Here is a 24,994-nt window from a genome sequence, read left to right as displayed (position 1 = left end):
GCTCGGGCCAGGCAGCAGAGCCGGTGCGTGCGGGCGGCGGCGGGGAGCCGTGCGGGGCCCGGGCCGGGGCCGGAAGCCACAGCGGCGGCGAGAGCGGCAGGAAGGATGGGCGAGCGTTGCTGTGCGGCGGTGGTGCGGGTGCTGGTGCTGCAGGCGGCCTGGGCGCTGTCGGGCGGGCAGGTGCGCTACTCGGTGCCGGAGGAAGCCGAGGCCGGCACGGTGGTGGGCCGTCTGGCGCAGGACCTGGGCCTGGAGGCGGGCGAGGCGGAGGCGCGGCGGCTGCGGCTGGTGGCGCCGGGCCGGCGGGCGAGCGTGGAGGTGAGCGGGGCGAGCGGCGCGCTGCTGGTGAGCTCGCGGCTGGACCGGGAGGAGCTGTGCGGCAAGAGCGCGCCGTGCGCGCTGCGCCTGGAGGTGCTGCTGGAGCGGCCGCTGCGCGTCTTCCATGTGCAGCTGGAGGTCACCGACATCAACGACAATGCCCCCGTCTTCCCCGCCGCCCGGAAAAACCTCAGCATCGCGGAATCGTCTCTGCTGGGGTCTCGTTTCCCGCTGGAGGGCGCGTCGGATGCGGATATCGGAGCGAACGCTCAGCTCACCTACACACTCAGCCCCAACGAGCATTTCGCTCTGGATTTACAAAAAATGGAGGAGGACGGTGAGTCCTTATTCCTGGTGCTGAGGAAATCTCTGGACCGCGAGACAATTCCTGTGCACCGGTTGGTACTGACGGCGAGTGACGGGGGCCGGCCGTCTCTGACGGGGACAATGGAGCTGGTGATCTCGGTGCTGGATGTGAACGACAACGCGCCCCAGTTCAACCAATCAGTGTATAAAATGCAGCTGCCAGAAAATGCAGAACGCGGTACTTTGGTGATCAGACTAAATGCCACGGATTTGGATGAGGGGGCGAACAGTAATATCTCCTATTCGCTCCAGATTCTCTCCCCGCAGGATGGAAGAAACATTTTCGGAATTGACAAAAATAGCGGAGAGATCCGTCTTACGGGTGATTTAGATTTTGAGGGTGTTAGTTTCTATCGCCTGCAAGTGGACGCAACAGATAAGGGGACAGCCCCACTCTCCGGCCACTGCAAGTTGGTGCTGGAGGTCGTGGACGTGAACGACAATGCGCCGGAGGTGTGGGTGACGTCGCTGTCGGTGCCGTTGCCCGAGGACGCGTCGTTGGGGACGGTGGTGGCCCTGCTGAGCGTGTCGGACCGGGACTCGGGCGAGAACGGTCGCGTGCGGTGCTGGGTGTGGCCGGCGTCGCCGTTCGGTCTGGAGGCGACGTTCGCGGGCTCGTACTCGCTGGTGCTGCGCGAGGCGCTGGACCGGGAGCGGGTGTCGGAGTACGAGGTGGAGGTGCGTGCGGAGGACGGCGGGGCGCCGGCGCTGCGCGCCAGCCGCGGGCTGCGGGTGCCGGTGTCGGACGTGAACGACAACGCGCCCTCGTTCGCGCAGGCCGTGTACACGGTGCTGGCGCGGGAGAACAACGCGGCGGGCGCGGAGCTGGCGCGGCTGTGGGCGCGGGACCCGGACGAGGCGGCCAACGGGCGCGTCAGCTACTCGGTGTGGGACGGCGGCGTGGGCGTGGGCGGCGGCGGGGCCGCGGGGTCGTCGTCGGGCGTTGGGTGGCGTCCGGCGTCGAGCTACGTGTCGGTGGACGCGGAGAGCGGGCGTCTGTGGGCGCTGCAGCCCTTGGACTACGAGGAGCTGCAGGTGCTGCAGTTCGAGGTGCGCGCGGTGGACGCGGGGGAGCCGCCGCTGAGCGGCAACGCCACGGTGCAGCTGTTCGTGCTGGACGAGAACGACAACGCGCCGGCGCTGCTGCCGCCCGCGGGCTCGGCAGCGGAGGCGGGCGGCGTGGCGGCAGCGGCGGCGTGGGCGGTGGCGCTGGCGGGGGCGGGGTCGGAGTCGGGCACGCTGTGGGCGTGGGCGGCGTGGGGGGCGCCGGCGGGGCAGGTGGTGGCCAAGATCCGCGCCGTGGACGCCGACTCGGGCTACAACGCGTGGCTGCGCTACGAGCTGTGGGAGCCGCGGGGCAAGGGCCCGTTCCGCGTGGGGCTCTACAGCGGCGAGGTGAGCACGGCGCGGGCGCTGGACGAGGCGGACGGGCCTCGCCAGAGGCTGCTGATCGTCGTGCGCGACCACGGCGAGCCGGCGCGCTCGGCCACGGCCACGCTCAGCGTGTCGCTGCTCGAGGCCGCCGAGGCGGCTCTGGCCGCGGGATCCTCGTCGTCGTCGTCGTTGGCGGCGGTGTCGCGCTCGGCGGCGGGCGTGGAGCTCGGGGCCGGCGCGGCGAGCGCGGTCACCAACGTGTGGCTGGTGGTGGCCATCTGCGCCGTGTCCAGCCTCTTCCTGCTGGCCGTGGTGCTGTACGGGGCGTCGCGCTGGGCGCCGCGGGCGGCCGTGCTCTCGGCGCCCGGGCCCACGACGCTCGTGTGCGCCAGCGAAGTGGGCAGCTGGTCCTACTCGCAGCGCCACAGCCGCAGCCTGTGCGTGGCGGACGGCGCTGCCAAGAGCGACCTCATGGTTTTCAGCCCCAACTTCCCTCCGCCGCCGCCCGCTCCTGCAGCCAAGGACACGCAGCCGGAGCCCTCCGCTCTCCTCGACACGGTCAGTGCCAATACTTTACTCTCGTCTCTCTCCCGTTCCCAACCCTTCTGTCCCTCCAGGTGTGCTGGCTGTGCGGGAATCCAGGCTCCGTTCCCCCGGGGCCGGGAGCGATGAGTGCTTGACGGGTCCTTAAGGATATTAATAGGCGCCTTTTGATCTTCCCTTAGGGGGAATATATAATTATTGCCGTACCACTGAGCCGTCATGGTCCGCAGCTGCAGTTTGCTCCTCTGTATGTAAACTATTCTGTCCTAGAATGAAATCGTTGCAGCTTTTGATGAGAGGTGCCCCAAGGCGTCAGGTTTGGAACCAGTCTTGCCTGGTTGTCTTTAGCATTTCCATCCGAGCTTGCTGAAGAGTCAAAAAATAAGTAGGTTGAAATATTTGCAGTCCCCAGGCGCCATTTGTTACCTTATTTCCTTTGGTATCTGCTGACCATGCTGGTATTAGTCTGATTTCCTATGGAAAACTGTTTTCCTACTGTAATTCTGCTCACGAGATTGTGTGATTCAAGGTGACAATTGCATTTTCATAGACAAAAATTCTCCATTTTCCTTCTACCACCAGGCTCATTAAGAAAGCAGGGAAGATGTGTTTAATATTTCCATGTTTCCATGATTTTTCTCTATGTATTATGTTGCTTTCATTAGTAGTGCAAAGTGTAGGGCCAAAGGAGTTTGGCCCAAGGAAACTGTAACAAGGAAGAAAGTTATTTTCTGCACCTGTTCCCTAGGTTGTGGATTTGTGATTCTGGCTGAGAAACAGCATGAAATACACTCGATTGTTTTGATGTTCTTTCAAAATTTGCGTCAACGGTGACATCATTTCAAAATCCCTGGAAATCTTTTCTGTATTGAAGAAACAACGCAACAGCCCCAAAAAATTAAAGAACCATCATTCCCCCCAACAAGTCTCAAATAACACCCTCCTACACATTAACTATCATGTGTTGCACTGGTGTTCTCACCAATATTTTCGATTTTTCTCAGAGCATGAAATGAATGGCATCACCATGTAGAGTTGTTCCAGTATCACCTTTAGAAAGAGTTTTGCTCCCAGGTCTGCCATGTTTTCATCTAAGATAGCTGAAGCATTATAAAACATGAAATGTCAGCATCAGAGGTTCTGCTGTAAACTGCACTGATGGTGCCATCCCTGAGTTTATTATGGTGCTGTCATTGCTGAGAAGGATAAGCAAAAAACATGTTGAGCCTTAAGATAGGAAGGGCAGCTGTGGTCTGTGACAACTGAGCAGGGCCTGGCCATTTCTTTATCTGGAGGGTGACCTTGAGAAGTGGGAAAGCATGGCTTTGGGGAGGCAGAAAATCCATGGGAAGGCCACGGGTCATGACATAAGAAAAGAACATGAGATGGTATGTTTGTCATGAGAACACATCTCAGAGTGGTGAGTGGAGGATGCCCTAAAGGAAAGTGTGAGGCAGGATGGAAGAGAATGCTCTTGCCAATTTCCCAGGCCCTAAGGGTCTGGAGTAGGACACCTTCGTGATCATGAGGCATTGTGTCATACTGAAATGCTCACAAATGTTCCTTTTAGGTTCTCAGTATCTTTCACCAGAGGCAGGCCCCTGTGCTGCTGCCTGCCTGGTGTAGGCCATGTGTTGGTAAGAGCTGGTAAGATGGAGAGTGCTCAAGGTTGTCTGATGAGCTGCTTGTTTCAGAAATGTTGTTGTGGAAGGGGAACACTTCAGGCTGCTGTCCTGGTGTAGTGATGGGCATTTATAATCGTTTTCACAGACTTGGGTGTTGCCATGATGGTTCCTTACTCTTCCTCAGGTGGGATTTATAAGGACACACAATGAGGCTGAAATCTTTATGTGCTCAACTTCCCCTACTCGTGCACTGCACAGGTGGCTTCAGGAGAGATGATGTCACATGGGGCTTCTTCTGGTATTTCCAGGTACAAACCTGCACTACAGCCCAGCTCTAGTTTCATGTGCTACAGACTCTCCCACCCAGCTGATCCTGGGATGGCTTTTGTGGTTTGGTATTTGCTGTGGTACTCTTGATGATAGAAAGATGTGTGGACTGGGATCAGAGCTGTCACAATTCTAATCACAGAATCTTTGTGAACTCTAAATGAAGCTTTGCAGTGTTTCTACCTGAGATTGCTGAAAAGGAGCAAAGCACTGGTGGCGAACAGGCAGCTGGGGAGAGCCTGCCAGCTGCTGTGTGGCTTTGCAGCCCTCAGTATGTTCTCCATGCCAATCATGAGGGAAGGTGAGGATGTATGAAGAATTGAATCACACGCAGAGCAGAGTTTACAGCTGGGTAATATTGCTGGGTTCTAGCAATGTTTGATATTTCGGCAGTGATTCTGCATGTGGCACTAAATAGGGCCTGGACCTATGAGGTGGGGAGGGTGAGTTTGAGTGGAGAAGAGTCTTGCCTAAGGAAAATGTGGATACTGGGTAGAACACAATCTATGTCATAGATTGTCTCATTTCACATGGCATAGGATAAAGAATATAAGCAGCAAACCTCAAGAAAAAGTTCATGTGCATAGCGCTGCTCCCCTGGGATCGTGTCAGGACCTCCAGTAGTTCTCCATATTCTTGTGCTCTCTTGTTCCCTGTGACATTGCTGCTTGTGACATTACCTGCCATACATGCCTAATAATGCTTGTATTTTGTGCGGAATGTTGTTGGTCAAACAGAAGGTTTTTCAAATTTGTATCATGCCAGCCTTCTTGGAACGTTATCTTGGTTATTTCTCTGGTCTTGGTCTTGCTAGGGACAGGAAATTGCTGGTAACATCAAGGGACACAGTCCCTTTAAACCAACACACCTGGTCCTGGCGTTTCTTTTCCTGAGAAAGCAACCAGCAATGCTACAGGTGAGTTGCTTGTACCTGAAGAAGCTGTGTGTGAGAGGTATACGTACTTTGGTTCCTGTTCAGCTGTGGTATCTTTATATTGGATCAACAGAATGTTGCCTGGATTGAAATGCCTGTGGGTTTGGAGCACCACTGCCTGCTCTCATTCCTTTTCTGTGTCTGCCTGGCACAGAGTGAGCACGTGGAAGCAATGACAGATGGAGAAGTGACATTAATGCGTTTTTTGGGGTAGATGTGGTTGGGCATGCAGCAAATATTCTCAGTGGCCATGCGGTGGTGTTACATTTGTGGCTTTGGGTTGGATTTGGAGGTGGAACATGAGTCAGGAAGAAGAGCTCTTCATAGAGGTGTAGGAACACTGCTTGACTGTGATGTCATTGTGCTTTTGTGACATTGGTGAATCATTGTGCTGGGCTGTGATGGGTTTGTGTTCTCGAATGAGAGACTCGTCAGTGTTGTTTGGAATCTTAGGAGACTCTTTCATTAGATGTCTCAGCAGCTGTTCCTCTGGCTTTCATGTCAGAGGGTCGTGGAAGCTGTTCTGATGTAGCAGAGCAGTTCTTTGCCACCTGACTGCCTTGCTGTGCTCTTGCAGGTCCATGAGAGGACTGGAGGCTGAAGAGTGTGGCCTTTGTTCTAAGGGAGGGGAGTGTGCAGGTGTGTGGGTGGGAGGTAAGCAGAAATGTTGTTCCTTGTTCCTTATCCACGGAGACAGGAGGTCGTAGGGAAATGAGAACTGTGGCCCAAGGGCATGTCTGTGATTTGTGGCAGGGGTGCTGTGGATATCTTTAATAGCTTTTTCGAAGGAAAAAAATGAACAGAAGTTACAAGGATGAAAGCAGAAAATATCGAAAACAATGTCAAGGTGCAACTAATGAGAAAAGAAAACAAAGATAAAGGAAGATAGAGAGGAAGAATAGACAGGAAGAAGAAGTAGAAACTAAGTAGATTAAAAATTTAAATATGGTCTTGAAGGAATCAGTGTCAAAAAATAATGAGTTCTTTTTCCAAAGGACATTTACATTTTTCGTTGTGAGCACATTGAAAAGATTTTGGCTGAGGAAGAAAAGGAGATGAATAGACAAGGTGTAATCAGAAGGCAAGGGGGCAAAATAGGGCAGGGATAAGTAAGAAAGAAAAGGCAGGAAAACAGAACAAGGAAAGAGAAGGGAAAGAGAGAGAACAGAAGGGCAAAAAGGAATAGGAAATGGAAGTAAGAAGAAGATTTAAAAGAAAACAAGGAGCTTATGCAAGTAGAAATAAAGCCAGAAGGAAAGTAAGGGACAGAGCTACAGGATAGAAAAATAGAAGCAACCATACAGCAGATGACCAGAAGGCACCTACCTCGGTCGACAGTAGTTGGAGTTGGTACAGAACAAAACTCCATCAGGGCCACAGCATTGGGCTCCACGCTAATGACTCCGAGTTCCATGATCAGTGATGCGATGTTGGAGGACACTGACGACTTTTCCAGTGCGGGTAAAAAATGGTGGAGGATGGAAGGAGGAAAAAAAGGGAGTAAGGAATGGGGAACGGCAGGACAATGACGAAGAAGAAAAAGAAGGAAAAGGAGATGAAGAAGGAGAAAGAAGAATAGAATGATGGGTGGAAAGGGAAACGAAAGGATTAAAAAAAGGGAATTGAATGAAGGAACATAAAGTAAGAAAGACGAAGTAAGAACAAGATATGAAAGATTGTTTGCAACGAAACAATGAGCGATACAAAACATGAATAATAAAGAGAAAGAGAATCATGATTGGAAGAAACAGCACAGGAGATGGCCATGGCGGAGCCGGTGCACAGGAGCTGTCACGGAGCGTGTGAGGCGGCGGAGCAGCGCACGGTGTCGCTGCAGGCTCAGGAACGGGTCCGTGTGGGCGGCTCCGCCCCGGTGCGGCAGAGAGCCCGGCTGTGAGCGCGGGGGGGCGGCTCGGGCCGGGCAGCAGAGCCGGTGCGTGCGGGCGGCGGCGGGGAGCCGTGCGGGGCCCGGGCCGGGGCCGGCAGCCACAGCGGCGGCGGCGGGCAGACCGGCAGGAAGGATGGGCGAGCGTTGTTGTGCGGCGGTGGTGCGGGTGCTGGTGCTGCAGGCGGCCTGGGCGCTGTCGGGCGGGCAGGTGCGCTACTCGGTGCCGGAGGAAGCCAAGGCCGGCACGGTGGTGGGCCGTCTGGCGCAGGACCTGGGCCTGGAGGCGGGCGAGGCGGAGGCGCGGCGGCTGCGGCTGGTGGCGCCGGGCCGGCGGGCGAGCGTGGAGGTGAGCGGGGCGAGCGGCGCGCTGCTGGTGAGCTCGCGGCTGGACCGGGAGGAGCTGTGCGGCAAGAGCGCGCCGTGCGCGCTGCGCCTGGAGGTGCTGCTGGAGCGGCCGCTGCGCGTCTTCCATGTGCAGCTGGAGGTCACCGACATCAACGACAATGCCCCCGTCTTCCCCGCCGCTCGCAGAAACCTCAGCATCGCGGAATTCACCACTCTGCCCGGGTCTCGATTCCCGCTGGAGGGCGCGTCGGATGCGGATATCGGAGCGAACGCGGAGCTCACCTACACACTCAGCCCAAGCGAGCATTTTAGCTTGGAAGTGAAATCCAAAGACGAAAATAAAATCTCCGTATTCCTCGTATTAACGAAATCTCTGGACCGGGAGACGATTCCCGTGCACCGGTTGGTGCTGACAGCGAGTGACGGAGGGCGGCCGTCTCTAACGGGGACAATGGAGCTGCTGATCTCGGTGCTCGATGCAAATGACAATGCGCCCCAGTTCAACCAGTCCGTGTATATAGTGCAGGTACCGGAAAATACGACCCCTGGAACTGTTTTTTTCCAGCTAACAGCGACAGACAATGATGAGGGAATTAATCAAGAAATATATTATTCTTTTAGCAACGCGGTTTCTGCCAAAATTCAGGACCTTTTCAAAATCGACGAAAAGTCCGGGGAAATACGGACTACGGGTGAACTGGATTTCGAGGAAAGTCAGTCATATGACCTTGAGATCGAAGCGAGAGATAAAGGGACACCCCCGCTATCGGGTCACTGCAGCGTGGAAGTGAAGGTTTTAGACAAGAACGACAACGCGCCGGAGGTGTGGGTGACGTCGCTGTCGGTGCCGGTGCCCGAGGACGCGTCGTTGGGGACGGTGGTGGCCCTGCTGAGCGTGTCGGACCGGGACTCGGGCGAGAACGGTCGCGTGCGGTGCTGGGTGTGGCCGGCGTCGCCGTTCGGTCTGGAGGCGACGTTCGCGGGCTCGTACTCGCTGGTGCTGCGCGAGGCGCTGGACCGGGAGCGGGTGTCGGAGTACGAGGTGGAGGTGCGTGCGGAGGACGGCGGGGCGCCGGCGCTGCGCGCCAGCCGCGGGCTGCGGGTGCCGGTGTCGGACGTGAACGACAACGCGCCCTCGTTCGCGCAGGCCGTGTACACGGTGCTGGCGCGGGAGAACAACGCGGCGGGCGCGGAGCTGGCGCGGCTGTGGGCGCGGGACCCGGACGAGGCGGCCAACGGGCGCGTCAGCTACTCGGTGTGGGACGGCGGCGTGGGCGTGGGCGGCGGCGGCGGGGCCGCGGGGTCGTCGTCGTCGTCGGGCGTTGGGTGGCGTCCGGCGTCGAGCTACGTGTCGGTGGACGCGGAGAGCGGGCGTCTGTGGGCGCTGCAGCCCTTGGACTACGAGGAGCTGCAGGTGCTGCAGTTCGAGGTGCGCGCGGTGGACGCGGGGGAGCCGCCGCTGAGCGGCAACGCCACGGTGCAGCTGTTCGTGCTGGACGAGAACGACAACGCGCCGGCGCTGCTGCCGCCCGCGGGCTCGGCAGCGGAGGCGGGCGGCGTGGCGGCAGCGGCGGCGTGGGCGGTGGCGCTGGCGGGGGCGGGGTCGGAGTCGGGCACGCTGTGGGCGTGGGCGGCGTGGGGGGCGCCGGCGGGGCAGGTGGTGGCCAAGATCCGCGCCGTGGACGCCGACTCGGGCTACAACGCGTGGCTGCGCTACGAGCTGTGGGAGCCGCGGGGCAAGTGCCCGTTCCGCGTGGGGCTCTACAGCGGCGAGGTGAGCACGGCGCGGGCGCTGGACGAGGCGGACGGGCCTCGCCAGAGGCTGCTGATCGTCGTGCGCGACCACGGCGAGCCGGCGCGCTCGGCCACGGCCACGCTCAGCGTGTCGCTGCTCGAGGCCGCCGAGGCGGCGCTGGCCGCGGGATCCTCGTCGTCGTCGTCGTCGTTGGCGGCGGTGTCGCGCTCGGCGGCGGGCGTGGAGCTTGGGGCCGGGGCGGCGAGCGCGGCCACCAACGTGTGGCTGGTGGTGGCCATCTGCGTCGTGTCCAGCCTCTTCCTGCTGGCCGTGGTGCTGTACGGGGCGTCGCGCTGGGCGCCGCGGGCGGCCGTGCTCTCGGCGCCCGGGCCCACGACGCTCGTGTGCGCCAGCGAAGTGGGCAGCTGGTCCTACTCGCAGCGCCACAGCCGCAGCCTGTGCGTGGCGGACGGCGCTGCCAAGAGCGACCTCATGGTTTTCAGCCCCAACTTCCCTCCGCCGCCGCCCGCTCCTGCAGCCAAGGACACGCAGCCGGAGCCCTCCGCTCTCCTCGACACGGTCAGTGCCATTGCTTTCATTCCCTTCTGTGCTCCTTTTTATCCGCCCTAATGCGAAGCTACTGTTTGAAGCCGGCGTACGTTCTCACGACTTTTGGATCTTGGATAGTTAGCGGGTCCTTAAGAATGAAAATCCCACGTTTACATCCGTCACCCCGACCTTGTTGTAGCCTCCCGCTCTTTCTTAGGGGGTCTAGAATATAATTATTGCAGCATTCGCGAGGAGTTACTGTAGGCAAGTGAGGTTTGGTCCCCTAAATGTGAGTTTTTCTGCTCTAGAATTAAATTACTTTTCTGTGCGACAAGAAGTGCCCGGCGATAAGGAATTTGCAGACAGCAAGGGGGTTGTTTTTCTCATGTGTAGCATTTCCACCCTATTTGCGTGAAGGAGTTCAAGACAGACAGGCTTTGTTGGTGACAGACTCGCAGGTTGTGTGTACCACCTCCTTGCTTTTGCTGACTTTTGATCATGCTGGTATTCTTGGTTGGTTGTTTTTTTTTTTTTTTTTTGTTTTGTTTTTTTTTTTTTTTTCATTTGAAAACTGGCATCTTCACCTTTAGTTATGGTCATGTGAAGGTGTGATCCAAGTTGAAAAATGAGTATTCGTAGGCAAAAGTTTTCTATTATTTTTCTACTATGAGACTCATTTAGAAAATAGGGTAGTTGTGGCAATAGACTTCCTATGATCTTTTAGCAAGTGTCGTGTTGCTCTGGTGATTATAGCATAAAGCGTACAGGGAGAAGAGTGTGACCCGAGGTATGTGTTTAAAGAAAAATTTATTTGTTGTTTTTCTGCTCTGCATGTTCTGAGGATTTGCATTTCTGACCAGAAATGTAGTGTAAAGTACATTGTCCTTTTTGTGATGTCCTCAAAATTTACATGAAATGTCACATCGCTGATCAAGACTTAAAAGGACTTTAACAGTGGAAATCTGCACTTCTGTAATGAACAAACAAACAAATAGCCCTCAAAACCCAAGAATCACCTTTCCCCACCAATTCTCAAATAACATTCTCCTACATAGGCAATACCATGTATTATAGTAATGTCCTTGCCACAGTTTTGGTTCTTCCTTGGAGCACAAAATCAAAGCCATTGCTATTTAGAGGTTTCTACATCACCTCTGAAAATAATATTCCTGTAGAAAAGCATTACAAAACATGAGGTGTCAGCAGCAGAGCATCTCTTATTCACTGTGTTGATGATACTGTCCCTGGATTTTACCGTGTGTCATTGCTGGGAAGCATAAGCCATTGTCATGTTGAACCTGTGATAGGAAAGGAAATTGTGGTCTGTTGTATATAGCAGGGCCTGGCACTTTTTTGATGGGAAGGATGACCATGAGCAGCAGAAAGACTGGTGTGGGGAAGTGAAAATTCTTGGGGAGACAATGGATCATGTTAGAAAATATCATGAGGTTATATATCTGTCTTTAGAACGGGTCTCAGAGTGAAGGATTTGTACAGGAACGGCTGAGACAAGGATGGGAACAGAAGAGTGTTCTTGTTGAGGATGCTTTCCTGCTTCCTAAGGGTCTGGAGTGGGAAGCCCTCCTGGTAATGAGATGAGAGTGTGATACTGAAACGCCCACAGTGTCTCTTGCATTTAGGAATCTCTCCATCAGGGACTGTCTCTGCTGCTGCTGCCTGCCTGGTGTAGGCCATGTGTTGGTAAATGTGGGAATCCTTAAGATCAGAGGGTTTTGGGAAAGCTGCAAAAGGCAGGCCTCAGAGACAGCAAACCTGCGTTTAGAACTAAGCAGTAGCCATGAGATTTGTCAGCAGAAAAATGATATAAGAAGTAGAAAATTAAGGACAAAGAGAACAATGGTTTGTATATTAACACTTCTCTAGAATAAATCCCTAAGCTACAGAAAAGTATATCTAGTGAGATATTAGGAAGTTCTAAGATTAATAATGGAGCTCTGTGCGTTGTGTTTTAAGGGTTACAAGCAGGTATTTTATTTGCAATAAGCAAGCAGTGTTGAACTGAAGGAACATGTGCTTATAGTGGATGGATAGAACTACTGTCAATATGCTTTTGCTTTTGTGATGGGTCAGAAAACTTTAAAAGCAGGCTGTAACATTAAATTTTTGTCTGCTGCTGGAGATGTGAGCTGCTGGCATTTTCATAACCATGTAAATAGAGTGATGCTGGAAAATGAAACAGCTCGAGATTTGATCCCCAGCATTCCCATCCCATTTGGCATTTGCACAGAGACCCCTGGGCAGTGATAGTAAGAGCTGGTGAGATGGAGAGTGCTGAATGTTGTGTGATGAAACAGCTTTTTCAGGTTCAAGGTTTCAAGATGTTGTGGGAGGGGAACACTTCAACTTGCTATTCTTGTGTAATAGTCTCTACAGGTGTAGATTTCCCATGATGATTCCTTCCTCTTCCTCAGGAGGGATTTACAAAGAATTATTTTATTACATGTGGTTGTAATCTTTATGTGCTCAACTTCCTTTACTTGTGCACAGCACAAGTGGCCTCAGTAGAGATGGTGTGTCCTGATGTCACATGTGGATCATTCTGATATCTGCAAGAACACCCCAAAACCTGCATGATTAACTCAGTTCATGTGGTGCAAGCTTTCCCTCACGGCTGACAATGTGAGTGCTCTTGTGCTTTGGCACTTGCTGTGTTCTCTTGGAGGAACAGGTCTGTGTGGACTGGGATCAGAGCTGTCACAGCTCTAATCACAGAATTTCTATGAACATGCACCACTGTGGCCTTTCTACCCAAGGTTACTGAAACAGGTGCAAAGAATTCACAGTGAAGATCATGTAGCTGAGAAGAGCTTTTAGACATCCTGTACATCTTTTTTGGTGATCATAAAGGAAGATGAGGAAGGGCCTGGATCACATGCTGGGTGGGGTTTACAGACAGTGCATGTTGCTGGGGTTGAGCAATATTCGATATTTTGGGAGTCCTGCTGTGTATGACAGTACATAAAGACTGGACCTGTGTGATGGGGAGGGTGAATTTGGGTGGGGAGGAGTGTTGCTCCAGGGAAAGGTAGATGCTGAGTAGAACATGGCCTGCAGCATTGAGGAGGAACTGGAGAATGTCTGGTTAGCTGTGGAGATCTCATTTCCCATGCATTTTGATAGAGGATGCCAATAGAAATCCTGGTGAAAATGCCCACCACATAGTGCTGCTCTTCTGGGATCCTCTCAGGACCTCCAGCAGATCTCTGTATTCTTGCTTTCTTTTGTTCCCTGTGATATTACAGCTAATGAAGTGAGTTTCCATACATGTCTTGAATCACTTGTCTTGGATGTGAAATTTTCTTGGTAAAAGAGAAGACTTTTTGAAATTTGTGTCATTCTGCCAGGCTTTCTTGGGACATGGCATCAGTTATCTCCCTGGTCTTGGTCTTCTAGCTGGCACTAAGGGACGCTGTCCCTTGAAACAAGTATTCCTGGTCCTGGAGTTTCTTTTTCTGAAGAATTAACCAGTGATGCTACAGGTGAGTTACTCCTACCAGAAGAGGCTGTGTGTGAGAGACAGGTGTACTTTGGTTCCTGTGATGCCTTAAGTTTTAGCTTTACTGACATATTCTCCATATTTTCCAGATTCTGTACTGTATTTTAATATTTTCCAGATTCTGTACTGCATTGGTATATAACTCTGAACTTCATGTGAACTGTTAGCAAGTTCTCCTCACAGTTCAGTCAGACAAAATAATCCTTTTCCAGCCCCAGAGCTAAGGACAATGTTGCAGGTTCTAGCCCAAGAAGTGTAACCAACAGTGAATTTAGGAGAGCAATCTGGGAGGATGGGACTACATGACCTGGATCTATAATTGAGCAATTAACGCCAATATTTAAACGGACCAAAAATTATAAAAGTGAGAAAAGTCATGACCCACCATCCGTCTTGGGTGTAGCCTTGGCCGGGCTCCTGTAATGCCCAAGGTGCATCCTTTGAAGGCCTTTTAATAAATTCCTACTTTATTCCTTTAGCACTGTCTAGCCTCTGTTCTATGCAGCCTCTCAATGCATCACCTGTTCAGCTGTGGTATGTTTGGATCAACTAAATATTTCCTGAATCGAAATTCCAGTAGGCCTGGAGCACCATTATGTGTTCTCATTTGATTCTGCTGCTTCCTGGCACTGGGTGAGAAGAGGGAAGGAAAGGCAGATGGAGAAGTGACCTTAATGCTTTTCTAGGATTAGATGTGCTGGGCATGCAGAGGATGCTTTCAGTGACAATGCCGTGGTGAATTTTGTAATAGCTCTGCAGGTGAAAACTAAGTCAGTCAGAATTGCTCTCTGTCCAGGTAAATGGGGAATGTGGAGTCATCATGCTTTATTTTGCAGTGTTCTTGGAGGATTATCGTGCTGGACACTGATGGGTTTGATTTTGAAGAGGAGAGACTCCCTTAATAACTTGGACTCTGGAGGCTTTTTTGTGTTAGATGTCTGCATGGGTGGACTGTTCTCTGATGTAAGAAAGCTGTTCTCTACTATGTGATTGCTTTGTTGATTTATTTCTTGGGTCCTTGAGATTACTGAGGCCTCCAAACGTGGATTGGATCCTGAAGGGAGAGGAAGTTGCAGGTGCTTGGTAGGGGAGGAATAGACGGCTATTCCCTGTCATGAGGAATGAGAGGTGGGAGTGCCCTGTTCCTAAAGCCTGTTGGTGCTTCATGGTGTGATGGTGTAGCTATTTTTAAAACATTTCCTTAAGGGGAAAATACATAATAGAAGATTCAAGGATGGCAGCAACAGACAAGGTGAGAGAAAGAAAAAGCAAAGAAGAAAACGATAAAATGGAAGAAGAAAATAGACAAAGAAGAAGTGGACAAAAGAAGCAATGGAAGGAATCGTTGCAAGGAAGAAGAACGATAACATTATTCAAAGGACATGTTCATTGCTAGTATTACATAAATATTTGGAAAGAATATTAGTAAAGAAAATAGAAGCACATACGAGATAAAGACAGAAAATGAGAAGGGGGAGGTAAAAATATTACAGTTTAGAGCAAGAACAAGACATGGGGAAAGAGAACCAGGAAATAGAAGGGAAAGAGAGAAAGAATAGCAAAAAGAAATGAAGGAGAAAAAGTTATATCAAGAAAGGCGACTATAAAAGAAAAATTAAGACAGAAAGAGAGCAAGGAATTAACAAAGATAGAAGAGAATGGAAGCAAAAAGGAGGAAGATAAAGGACTTGATCAGCAGGCACTGACCTTGTTTACACGCTGAGAAGAGCTCCTCCGGAACAGCCTTTCCCCGCTTGGAGAACCGCGCTACGGCGCTGATACACCATAATTGGCACTGATTAACCATAATTAGCTCTGAGAACTCCATCGTCGATGGTCTCCGCCGGGATGCAAGAGGAACTGGCGAATTGCCGGAGGGGGTAAAGAAGAGGGATGAATGGAAAGGAAGGTTAAATGGCTTAAAGATGAGGGCAGGGCAATAAAGCAAAAGGACAATATGGAGGGGAAGCAATCGAAAACAAGAGGAAGATTAAAAAGGAAAGAAAAGGGAAACGGAGGGAAAAGCGAACAATGAAAACCAGAGAAATGATGGAAGGGGGAAAGGAAGGAGAAGATGAGGGAAAGAAATAAATCTATGAAGGCAAATAGCAATCGTTGAAGAAAAGGAATTATAAAAATAAGAGGAGCACAGAGGAAGAGACGGCAGAGGGGATAGCCTGAACGGAGCGGGTGCGCAGGAGCTGTCACGGAGCGTGTGAGGCGGCGGAGCAGCGCACGGTGTCGCTGCAGGCTCAGGAACGGGTCCGTGTGGGCGGCTCCGCCCCGGTGCGGCGGAGAGCCCGGCTGTGAGCGCGGGGGGGCGGCTCGGGCCAGGCAGCAGAGCCGGTGCGTGCGGGCGGCGGCGGGGAGCCGTGCGGGGCCCGGGCCGGGGCCGGAAGCCACAGCGGCGGCGAGAGCGGCAGGAAGGATGGGCGAGCGTTGCTGTGCGGCGGTGGTGCGGGTGCTGGTGCTGCAGGCGGCCTGGGCGCTGTCGGGCGGGCAGGTGCGCTACTCGGTGCCGGAGGAAGCCGAGGCCGGCACGGTGGTGGGCCGTCTGGCGCAGGACCTGGGCCTGGAGGCGGGCGAGGCGGAGGCGCGGCGGCTGCGGCTGGTGGCGCCGGGCCGGCGGGCGAGCGTGGAGGTGAGCGGGGCGAGCGGCGCGCTGCTGGTGAGCTCGCGGCTGGACCGGGAGGAGCTGTGCGGCAAGAGCGCGCCGTGCGCGCTGCGCCTGGAGGTGCTGCTGGAGCGGCCGCTGCGCGTCTTCCATGTGCAGCTGGAGGTCACCGACATCAACGACAATGCCCCCGTCTTCCCCGCCGCCCGGAAAAACCTCAGTTTATCGGAGAATTCCCCTCCTGGATTCCGTTTCCCGCTGGAGGGCGCGTCGGATGCGGATATCGGGGCGAACGCCCAGCTCACCTATACACTCAGCCCCAGCGAGCATTTCTCTCTGGATTTGCACCGGAGTGAGGAATACCGAGAATCCCTGTTTCTGGTACTCACGAAATCTCTGGACCGGGAGACGATTCCCGTGCACCGGTTGGTGCTGACGGCGAGTGACGGGGGCCGGCCGTCTTTGTCGGGGACGATGGAGCTGGTGATCTCCGTGCTGGATGCAAACGACAACGCGCCCCAGTTCAACCAGTCTGTGTATAAAGTGCAGCTGCCAGAGAGTGCTGAGGTGGGGACGCTTGTGGCGAGGGTGAATGCGACAGATCTAGATTTGGGAAGTAATGCAGAAGTGACATTTAGTGTGAGCAATACTTTTCCTGAAAATGGGATGAAAAATTTCCTTTTAAATGCGAGGACGGGTGAAATTCATCTGGTGGGCACGGTGGACTATGAAGATATTCGGTCATATGAGATACAAGTCGAAGCGACAGATAAGGGGACACCTCCGCTCTCGGGTCACTGCAAAGTAGTGCTGGAGGTGGTGGACGTGAACGACAACGCGCCGGAGGTGTGGGTGACGTCGCTGTCGGTGCCGGTGCCCGAGGACGCGTCGTTGGGGACGGTGGTGGCCCTGCTGAGCGTGTCGGACCGGGACTCGGGCGAGAACGGTCGCGTGCGGTGCTGGGTGTGGCCGGCGTCGCCGTTCGGTCTGGAGGCGACGTTCGCGGGCTCGTACTCGCTGGTGCTGCGCGAGGCGCTGGACCGGGAGCGGGTGTCGGAGTACGAGGTGGAGGTGCGTGCGGAGGACGGCGGGGCGCCGGCGCTGCGCGCCAGCCGCGGGCTGCGGGTGCCGGTGTCAGACGTGAACGACAACGCGCCCTCGTTCGCGCAGGCCGTGTACACGGTGCTGGCGCGGGAGAACAACGCGGCGGGCGCGGAGCTGGCGCGGCTGTGGGCGCGGGACCCGGACGAGGCGGCCAACGGGCGCGTCAGCTACTCGGTGTGGGACGGCGGCCTGGGCGTGGGCGTGGGCGGCGGCGGCGCGGGATCGTCGTCGTCGTCGGGTGGCAGCGGGTGGCGTCCGGCGTCGAGCTACGTGTCGGTGGACGCGGAGAGCGGGCGTCTGTGGGCGCTGCAGCCCTTGGACTACGAGGAGCTGCAGGTGCTGCAGTTCGAGGTGCGCGCGGTGGACGCGGGGGAGCCGCCGCTGAGCGGCAACGCCACGGTGCAGCTGTTCGTGCTGGACGAGAACGACAACGCGCCGGCGCTGCTGCCGCCCGCGGGCTCGGCAGCGGAGGCGGGCGGCGTGGCGGCGGCGGAGGCGGCGGTGGCGCTGGCGGGGGCGGGCTCGGAGTCGGGCACGCTGTGGGCGTGGGCGGCGTGGGGGGCGCCGGCGGGGCAGGTGGTGGCCAAGATCCGCGCCGTGGACGCCGACTCGGGCTACAACGCGTGGCTGCGCTACGAGCTGTGGGAGCCGCGGGGCAAGTGCCCGTTCCGCGTGGGGCTCTACAGCGGCGAGGTGAGCACGGCGCGGGCGCTGGACGAGGCGGACGGGCCTCGCCAGAGGCTGCTGATCGTCGTGCGCGACCACGGCGAGCCGGCGCGCTCGGCCACGGCCACGCTCAGCGTGTCGCTGCTCGAGGCCGCCGAGGCGGCGCTGGCCGCGGGATCCTCGTCGTCGTCGTCGTCGTTGGCGGCGGTGTCGCGCTCGGCGGCGGGCGTGGAGCTTGGGGCCGGGGCGGCGAGCGCGGCCACCAACGTGTGGCTGGTGGTGGCCATCTGCGCCGTGTCCAGCCTCTTCCTGCTGGCCGTGGTGCTGTACGGGGCGTCGCGCTGGGCGCCGCGGGCGGCCGTGCTCTCGGCGCCCGGGCCCACGACGCTCGTGTGCGCCAGCGAAGTGGGCAGCTGGTCCTACTCGCAGCGCCACAGCCGCAGCCTGTGCGTGGCGGACGGCGCTGCCAAGAGCGACCTCATGGTTTTCAGCCCCAACTTCCCCCCGCCGCCGCCCGCTCCTGCAGCCAAGGACACGCAGCCGGAGCCCTCCGCTCTCCTCGACACGGTCAGTGGCATTGCTGTGTTCGCCTTTACTGTTTTGTTTCCCCTCCTCCCACATCTACCCATTCCGTGGGCACTTGCTGTGTGTAACTTGGCTCCGCCCCCTGGGCCCGAGAACCCCGTAATTCTGGCTGAATGTTAAAAATCTTTACGGCACCTTTATATCTGCTGCCCCCTCCTTTCCTGGTCCTCCCAGCTGTTACCGAGGTGGGGAAATGTGTTCTCGCAGTCCGCTGCAGTTTACTGACCGTTGTTGAGGTTTTATGCTCCGAGTGCGAGTTGTTCTCTCTTACGTTTGCTCTCCCATAGAAAGAATCTCTGTTGACTGTGGCATTAGGGCTGCCGAAGTGTCAGCTCTGCAGGCAACGCTTTTGCTCGCTGGTGTGTAGCATTTTAACCCGTTCTTACTGAAGGAGATGAAGACACACCGGCTGTAGTGGTGACAATCCTCCGGGCATCATGTGCTACTTAACTCCCTTTTGATTGCTTATTGTGCTGGTATCAGCATTGTCAGAAACGGGGCCCTCTTTCTCCCCAGTGCAAGTGGTGTTGAATGGCTCCAGTTGAGGCCTCAAAGTGTTCTCTCCCCATGGTGTAATTTTCCTCACTGAGTCTCCCAGCAGATTGAGTATAGTACCTGGCAAGGCCTTCCTGGGCTTTTCCTGTGTTCTTTTCCCAGCGTGTTGATTTTCTAGATAGCACTATAAACTGTTTACATAGTGGTTGGAGATTCAGGGTCAGTGTAAGGAAAGGAATTTTTTTTCAACAACCCACTCTACCCTCAAAATCATTCTATGTACTTTTGTTCATGGCTGGAGATTGACACTTGCCTCTCTCAATGTTCTTTCAATATTTGTATCACCACTGGCAGAATTTTAAATTATCTGAAAACATTCTCCTAAAAACCACACAAATACATCTGTATGGATCTTATCCCTTACACTGTTGTGCTCATCAGCATTTGTTTTTCCCATCAGATCATGAAATCAATTCTCATTGTCATTAGAGATATCCTGATACCATGTCTACAAATAGATGTCTAACATTTCAGGAGAGGAACTTGCAGGTGATTAGAATTTCCATCCAGAATAGCTGAAGCGTTAGAAAACACAAAGGGTCAACTACAGAGAGTCTGCTGAGCACAACTTATGTGTATGGGGGTTTTGTTCTGTCATTGATGGAATTGTTGTAGACTTGCATTCCTGACCAGAGAATTGGCACAATTTACACTGTCTTGTTATGACATTCTTGGAATATTTGTATTAGGAGCCACGTTCTTTCAAAAGCCCTGGAAAGTTACCAACAAGAATAAAGTCAAGCAAGGAAGCACCAAAATTCTTAATAACAAAGCCTGAAACATGAGTTCTCCTACAGAAACCGTATAATCTTTTACATTGGAGTGGTTGTCAATGGTCGAATTACTCTATCACAACATGAAATCAATGCCATTGCCATTTGGAGTTATTCTGACATCACCTTTAGAAAGAGTAGAGTGCTGGGCATGGTCTAAGTAATACCATCTATATGGTTTTCATGGTGGTCTCATTGCTGGTAATTGCTACAGTGAGTCCTGTGGAGGCAAAGGTGGCAGTGACAGGTTGCAGAGGTGAATGGGGCTGTGGCATTGTGCAGGCCGTGGCCATTTCTTCGTATCAAGGATGACCTTGAGAAGTGAGATTTGTCTGATGGAATTGAAGGTCCTTGGGAAGACCAAGGACCATGTCATGAGACAGTCCTCTAGGTACTATTTACTGTGCTGTCACTGTTGCTGACTGCTGATCATGCTGGGATTTAATGTGGTTTCTTATGAAGAACTCTGTACTCTTCTTTGACTCATCCATAAGAGAGGTGGTGCAAGATGACAATTGTGACTTCATTGTTCTCTCTCCTCATGATGTAATTTCTTCCACTTGCTTGGCTCAACAGAGTCATTGTGAAAGCAGAGAAGTTCCTAAACACTTTTCCTATGATCTTTCTCCAAGTATATTTTTATTCTAGTTACCAATAGAAAGTGTGCAGGCAGAGAAGCGTCATAAAGTGTATGTTTTCTTTTTTTTTTTTTTTGTCTTGCCTCTCTGAAGTAGATTGCAGCTGGATCATCCTGTGAGGTGGCATGACCATACACTGTCCTGTTTTGTTAATATTTGCATCAACAGCCACACCCTTAAAAAAATCCCTAGAAACTCCATTAAAAAAAATCCCCACAACACCAACAATTCAACCCAACACCACATTTTCCTGTGCAGTAGGTATCATTTGGCACTGGGGTATTTTTCAGCATTGGGTTGGTCTTTCACAGGAGGCTGTGAATGGCCATTGCCTTTAGAGCTGTCCTGACATCGCCTCTATAAACAGTACTCTCCAAAGTGGGTAATGTTTCCATCTGAGACTGGGGAAGCCACAGGAGCTGAGGTGAACATGGCAGTGGCACTGAGTAGAACCTGACCATGTCATAATAGGAAGTGTGACCTCCCAGTCTGTGGGAACTGGAAATCCTTGGGAAGACCATGGGCCATGTCATAAGAAGACAAGAATGCAAGATTATGTCCTTGTCTTGAGAACACATCCCAGAAGAGGGAATGGAGGATGCCTGGATAAAATGACAAGGCAGGATGGGCACAGGTTTCCTTCCTAAGATCCATTCTTGGGCTCCTAAAAGTATGGAGTTGAAGGCCTTCTGGGTATTGAATTAATCCTATGGGAGTTTACTGCCCATCATGTCCTTTGAGGTTATGAATATTTCCCATCAGAGACAGTCCCTTGTGCTGCTGTCTGAGGCAGACAAGGCATTGGGAAAAAGGCTGTGGCATGCAGACTGCTGACTAATTCCCAATGGACTTTTTGATTTTTGTTTTGGACAACGTTTTCTAGGAGGGTAGTGCTTCAACCTCCAATTCTTGTGTATTGGTGGGCATCTATAGTGGCTTCCACAGCCACAGATCTTTCCATGATGGTTGCTTGGTCCTCCTCAGGCTAATTATTAAGGGCACATGATAATGTGGATCTCATTTTTGTGCATTCAACTTCCCATACTTGTGGACTTGAAAATTTACCCTCGGTAGAAGTTATGTGTCCTGTGGTCACAGGCGGCTCATTCTATGTCTGACATACATACAAAACTCTTCAAAGTGACCCAGTTGTGGTTCTCCATGGTACAAATTCTCCCATCCAGCTGATCCTATGAGGTGCACTTGTGCTTTGGCATTTGCTCTCATTCTTTCCAAGTGCAAAATCCATGTGTACTGGGGTGAGAACTGACATGCCTTTATGTTATAAAGTTCTTAAGAAGTCACTTCTTATGTTCTGTGATGCTTCCCCCAGAGATTGCTGAAAAGGCATAAACCATGAAGTATATGCAGGGGAGAAGAATCTGCCAGACAGATTTGGGGGGCTTCATATCCGTGCATGTGTTCTTTGTGCTAATTGTAAGGGAAGGTGAGGATATGCAAAGGACATTCTTATAGCAGGTTTTGTGGTATTGTGAAAGAGATTCTGCAAGTGGCCCCAGGAATGGCCTGGGCATGTGTTGTGATGAGGGTGATCTTTAGCAGGGAAGGGTCTTTCCTAAGGGAGATGGTCTTTAGAACACAGTCTGTGTCTTTGGTGAAGGACTGGAGAATGTGTGCTTAGGTGGAGCTGCCATTTCCCAGGGTGTGATACAGAAGATTCTAGTAGAAAATGTCAAGAAGAGGCTCCACAGACATTACTAATACCTGGGATTTCTCCAGCTCCTCAAAAGCTCTGTTTATCCTTGTGGTCTTTTGTTCCTCCATGTGTTTCAGTACAGCAGAACTGCATTATTTGGCTTTCTTCTCCATTCTCACCAAACCCTCATAGTCTTGTTTTTCTGTCTCTCATGTCAGCAATGTTTTGATAATACCAGATAATATGAGATACTAAGCTTTGGCACCTGGATAGTTGCAAACATTTGGGTAATTTTCTCTCAGTGTGTAGGATGACTTTTCCATGCTCCTGAGCTGAGGCTGATTTTGGGATAATTTCCTTCCTGAGCTTTATGGTGCCTCTCCCCCATGATAGAAGCTCACATAGGAGCACTGTGCTTTGCCTAATGATTTCAAGGCTTTTCTAGAATGCACGTAATTATTTTCTATCCATGGTTCCCAATAGTCGCTGTTAGTGTTAGAAGCAGTTTCCTGCTCTGAAAATATTTCTTTTCTGATGAAGCAAGCAGTGATGATAGAGGTAATTCGCTTCTTGCTGAATGAGTCAGAGAGACAGCTATACCTTTATGCCTATTTGTTGTGTTATCTTCATCTTGGACTGACTGAATGTGCCTAGATTGGGAGTTGGTCTCAACACTTCTTGTGGGTCCCTTCCAACTTGAAATATTTTGTAATTCCTAGGTTGCACCAACAAAGCCGCACAGTCTGCTCTCATTTCTTTCTTGCTTCTTCCAGCATGGTTTGAGCAGTTGGCAGTGAGCAGAGATGGAGGAGGCCTCTAATATATTTCTCAAAACAGATGTGTTGGGAGTGGAGAGCTTGTTCTCAGGGAAAATGCTGTGGGTTTAGGTTCATAAATATTTCTGGTTGGATCATGGTATTGAGTGAGGGGTATTCCTTGGGGGCTACTGCCCCTGAGTATGGAAGTTCTTGGTGTGTATTTTTGGGCAGAGCTTGTCTGCCTGAGAGGAGAAGCAATAGCTTGTCATTCATCAAGCAGGAGGAAAATGAGGCAGGAAGAACAGCTCTTCATTGAAATACGTGAAGAATTCTTAGGAACTGTGGTTGCACTGTGTTTTTTCAATGTTCATGGCAGAATGGTGTGCTAGGCTGTAATACATTTGAGCTGTGAAGTGAGAGGATTTCATGGATTGTTTGTGCTTATTGCAGTCTGTTAGCACTGATGTCAAAGTACTCGGGGATTGGTCTCCTGATTAAGGGAGGTGTATGCTTTTTTCTGGTGAAGTGCAGCTGTCCTTGGTCATTGCCTTGCTGTGTTATTGCTGTTTCAGGAGGACACTGGAGTCTGAGGAGTGTGGGTTTCTTCCTGATGGGGAGGGAAGGGGAGAGGCAGTGTAGGGATAATCTATTTACTTGATTTTTCTGGAGGAGGTCAGGACAGTTGTTCCTCATGAGGAGGCATGCAAGGTTCCCATGAGCACTCTCATCAAAGGGCAGGTCTCTGATGCATGAAGAGGATGATGTAGACATTTAGAAATCATTTTGTTTAGAAAACAATTTGGTAAAGGGGGAAAAGCATGGACACAAGAGAATTCAACGAGGACAACGTAAGGCATGAAAGGAAAAGGAAGAGAAAGAAAATAAAGGTAAGTGAAGGAATAAGGAAGGAAGAGGAAGGAAAAGGAACCTCTGCACGTCAAGAGTCAAGCAAGGAAGAAAGAGAGAAATAAGGCAAGAAGGGATGACAGAGGAGATTATAAGCATGCACCAACATTTTCTCTACATGCTCTCTGCAGTCGAGGACCTCTGTATCCTCGGTACTGAGGAGCCCTGTGCAAGCCTCGATGAGGAGTGATGAGGAATAAGAGGCTTTGTGTAACTGTATATCTGCCCTCCATGGTGAGAATGATTTAGTCACCTAGAAAACACTGTATTAAAAAAAAAAAAAAAAAAGAAGAATAGGCAAAGAAGAAAGAAGAGACAGTTAGGGAAGGACGAGGAAAAGAAAAAGAGAAAAGAAAAAACAATGAAAGAATGAGAAGCAATGAAGAGAAAAGGAAAAAAGGAAAGATAAAACATTAAATAAGTTTGCTAACATACAGAACTGTTATCCTTGTACACAAAAAAGTGGGATGAGGTGGGAGAGAAAGAATAAAAAAAGAAAGGAAGGTGACAAAGAGGAGAAATCAAGAGGGGGTATGTCAAAGAGATTACCAGGATACACGGAGGTTCCCTTCTAATGCTGAGTAAAATTGGTCTCCTGTGCTCTCCCCATTGGTTACAGTCCCGTGCGAAGGAGATGATGTCCTGTAATTAGAGCTCATGGCTCGGACATTGATTGCCTCGATCACACCATGGGAGGTCACCGGCAAATAGGCAGCAGAGTTTTAAAAGAGATGGATAGCAATAAATTATAAGGGGAAATAAAAAATGGACAGGTAGGGAAAGAAAAAAGTAGAGAAAGAAGAGAAGAAAGAAGCGGAAAAGAAGGAAGAAAAAAATGGAGAGGCAAAAAAGAAAATAAAAATGTAAAAAACAGAAACTAAAAGGGAAGATTAAGAATACAGAACATCCAGAAAGAAAAAAATGAGAGATGAAAAACGTGGAATAAAGAAAAAAGAGAATGTGATGAAGCACTGTGAAAAACGAAAAAAAAATGGACAGAAAGACACAGAGAGAGGGAGAGGATAAGGACCCGGAAGAGAGATTACCTTAACGGGGCGGGTGCACAGGAGCTGTCACGGAGCGTGTGAGACGGCGGAGCAGCGCACGGTGTCGCTGCAGGCTCAGGAACGGGTCCGTGTGGGCGGCTCCGCCCCGGTGCGGCGGAGAGCCCGGCTGTGAGCGCGGGGGGGCGGCTCGGGCCGGGCAGCAGAGCCGGT

The 24,994-nt window shown here is 52.3% G+C and overlaps 3 protein-coding genes across 3 annotated transcripts; all 3 read left to right on the top strand.

The window, feature by feature from the left end:
* Positions 1 to 105: 105 nt before the first annotated feature.
* On the top strand, positions 106 to 2,730 carry LOC131564961 (protocadherin alpha-6-like). Its single transcript, XM_058815583.1, has one exon. The coding sequence runs from the start codon at positions 106 to 108 to the stop codon at positions 2,728 to 2,730; it is 2,625 nt and encodes an 874-aa protein (XP_058671566.1).
* A 4,778-nt stretch (positions 2,731 to 7,508) lies between these two features.
* Positions 7,509 to 10,085, top strand: LOC131564960 (protocadherin alpha-6-like). Its single transcript, XM_058815582.1, has one exon. The coding sequence runs from the start codon at positions 7,509 to 7,511 to the stop codon at positions 10,083 to 10,085; it is 2,577 nt and encodes an 858-aa protein (XP_058671565.1).
* A 5,864-nt stretch (positions 10,086 to 15,949) lies between these two features.
* On the top strand, positions 15,950 to 24,956 carry LOC131564959 (protocadherin alpha-3-like). The gene is made up of 2 exons (XM_058815581.1): positions 15,950 to 18,537; positions 24,845 to 24,956. Exons 1-2 carry the CDS (start codon positions 15,950 to 15,952, stop codon positions 24,954 to 24,956), a joined length of 2,700 nt encoding a protein of 899 aa, XP_058671564.1.
* The last annotated feature ends 38 nt before the right edge of the window (positions 24,957 to 24,994 follow it).

Source organism: Ammospiza caudacuta, chromosome 16 (assembly GCF_027887145.1).
Source record: "Ammospiza caudacuta isolate bAmmCau1 chromosome 16, bAmmCau1.pri, whole genome shotgun sequence".
NCBI classification, from domain to species: Eukaryota; Metazoa; Chordata; class Aves; order Passeriformes; family Passerellidae; genus Ammospiza; species Ammospiza caudacuta.
This window is presented reverse-complemented; position numbering and strand designations above follow the sequence as displayed.

Excerpts from the sequence above, each read along its gene's own strand:
- LOC131564961 (XM_058815583.1), top strand. The coding sequence starts at position 106 with ATGGGCGAGCGTTGCTGTGCGGCGGTGGTGCGGGTGCTGGTGCTGCAG.
- LOC131564960 (XM_058815582.1), top strand. The coding sequence starts at position 7,509 with ATGGGCGAGCGTTGTTGTGCGGCGGTGGTGCGGGTGCTGGTGCTGCAG.
- LOC131564959 (XM_058815581.1), top strand. The coding sequence starts at position 15,950 with ATGGGCGAGCGTTGCTGTGCGGCGGTGGTGCGGGTGCTGGTGCTGCAG. Across the intron at positions 18,538-24,844 it reads CTCCCACATCTACCCATTCC|GAGCTGTCACGGAGCGTGTG; the intron begins GTGGGCACTTGC and ends GCGGGTGCACAG.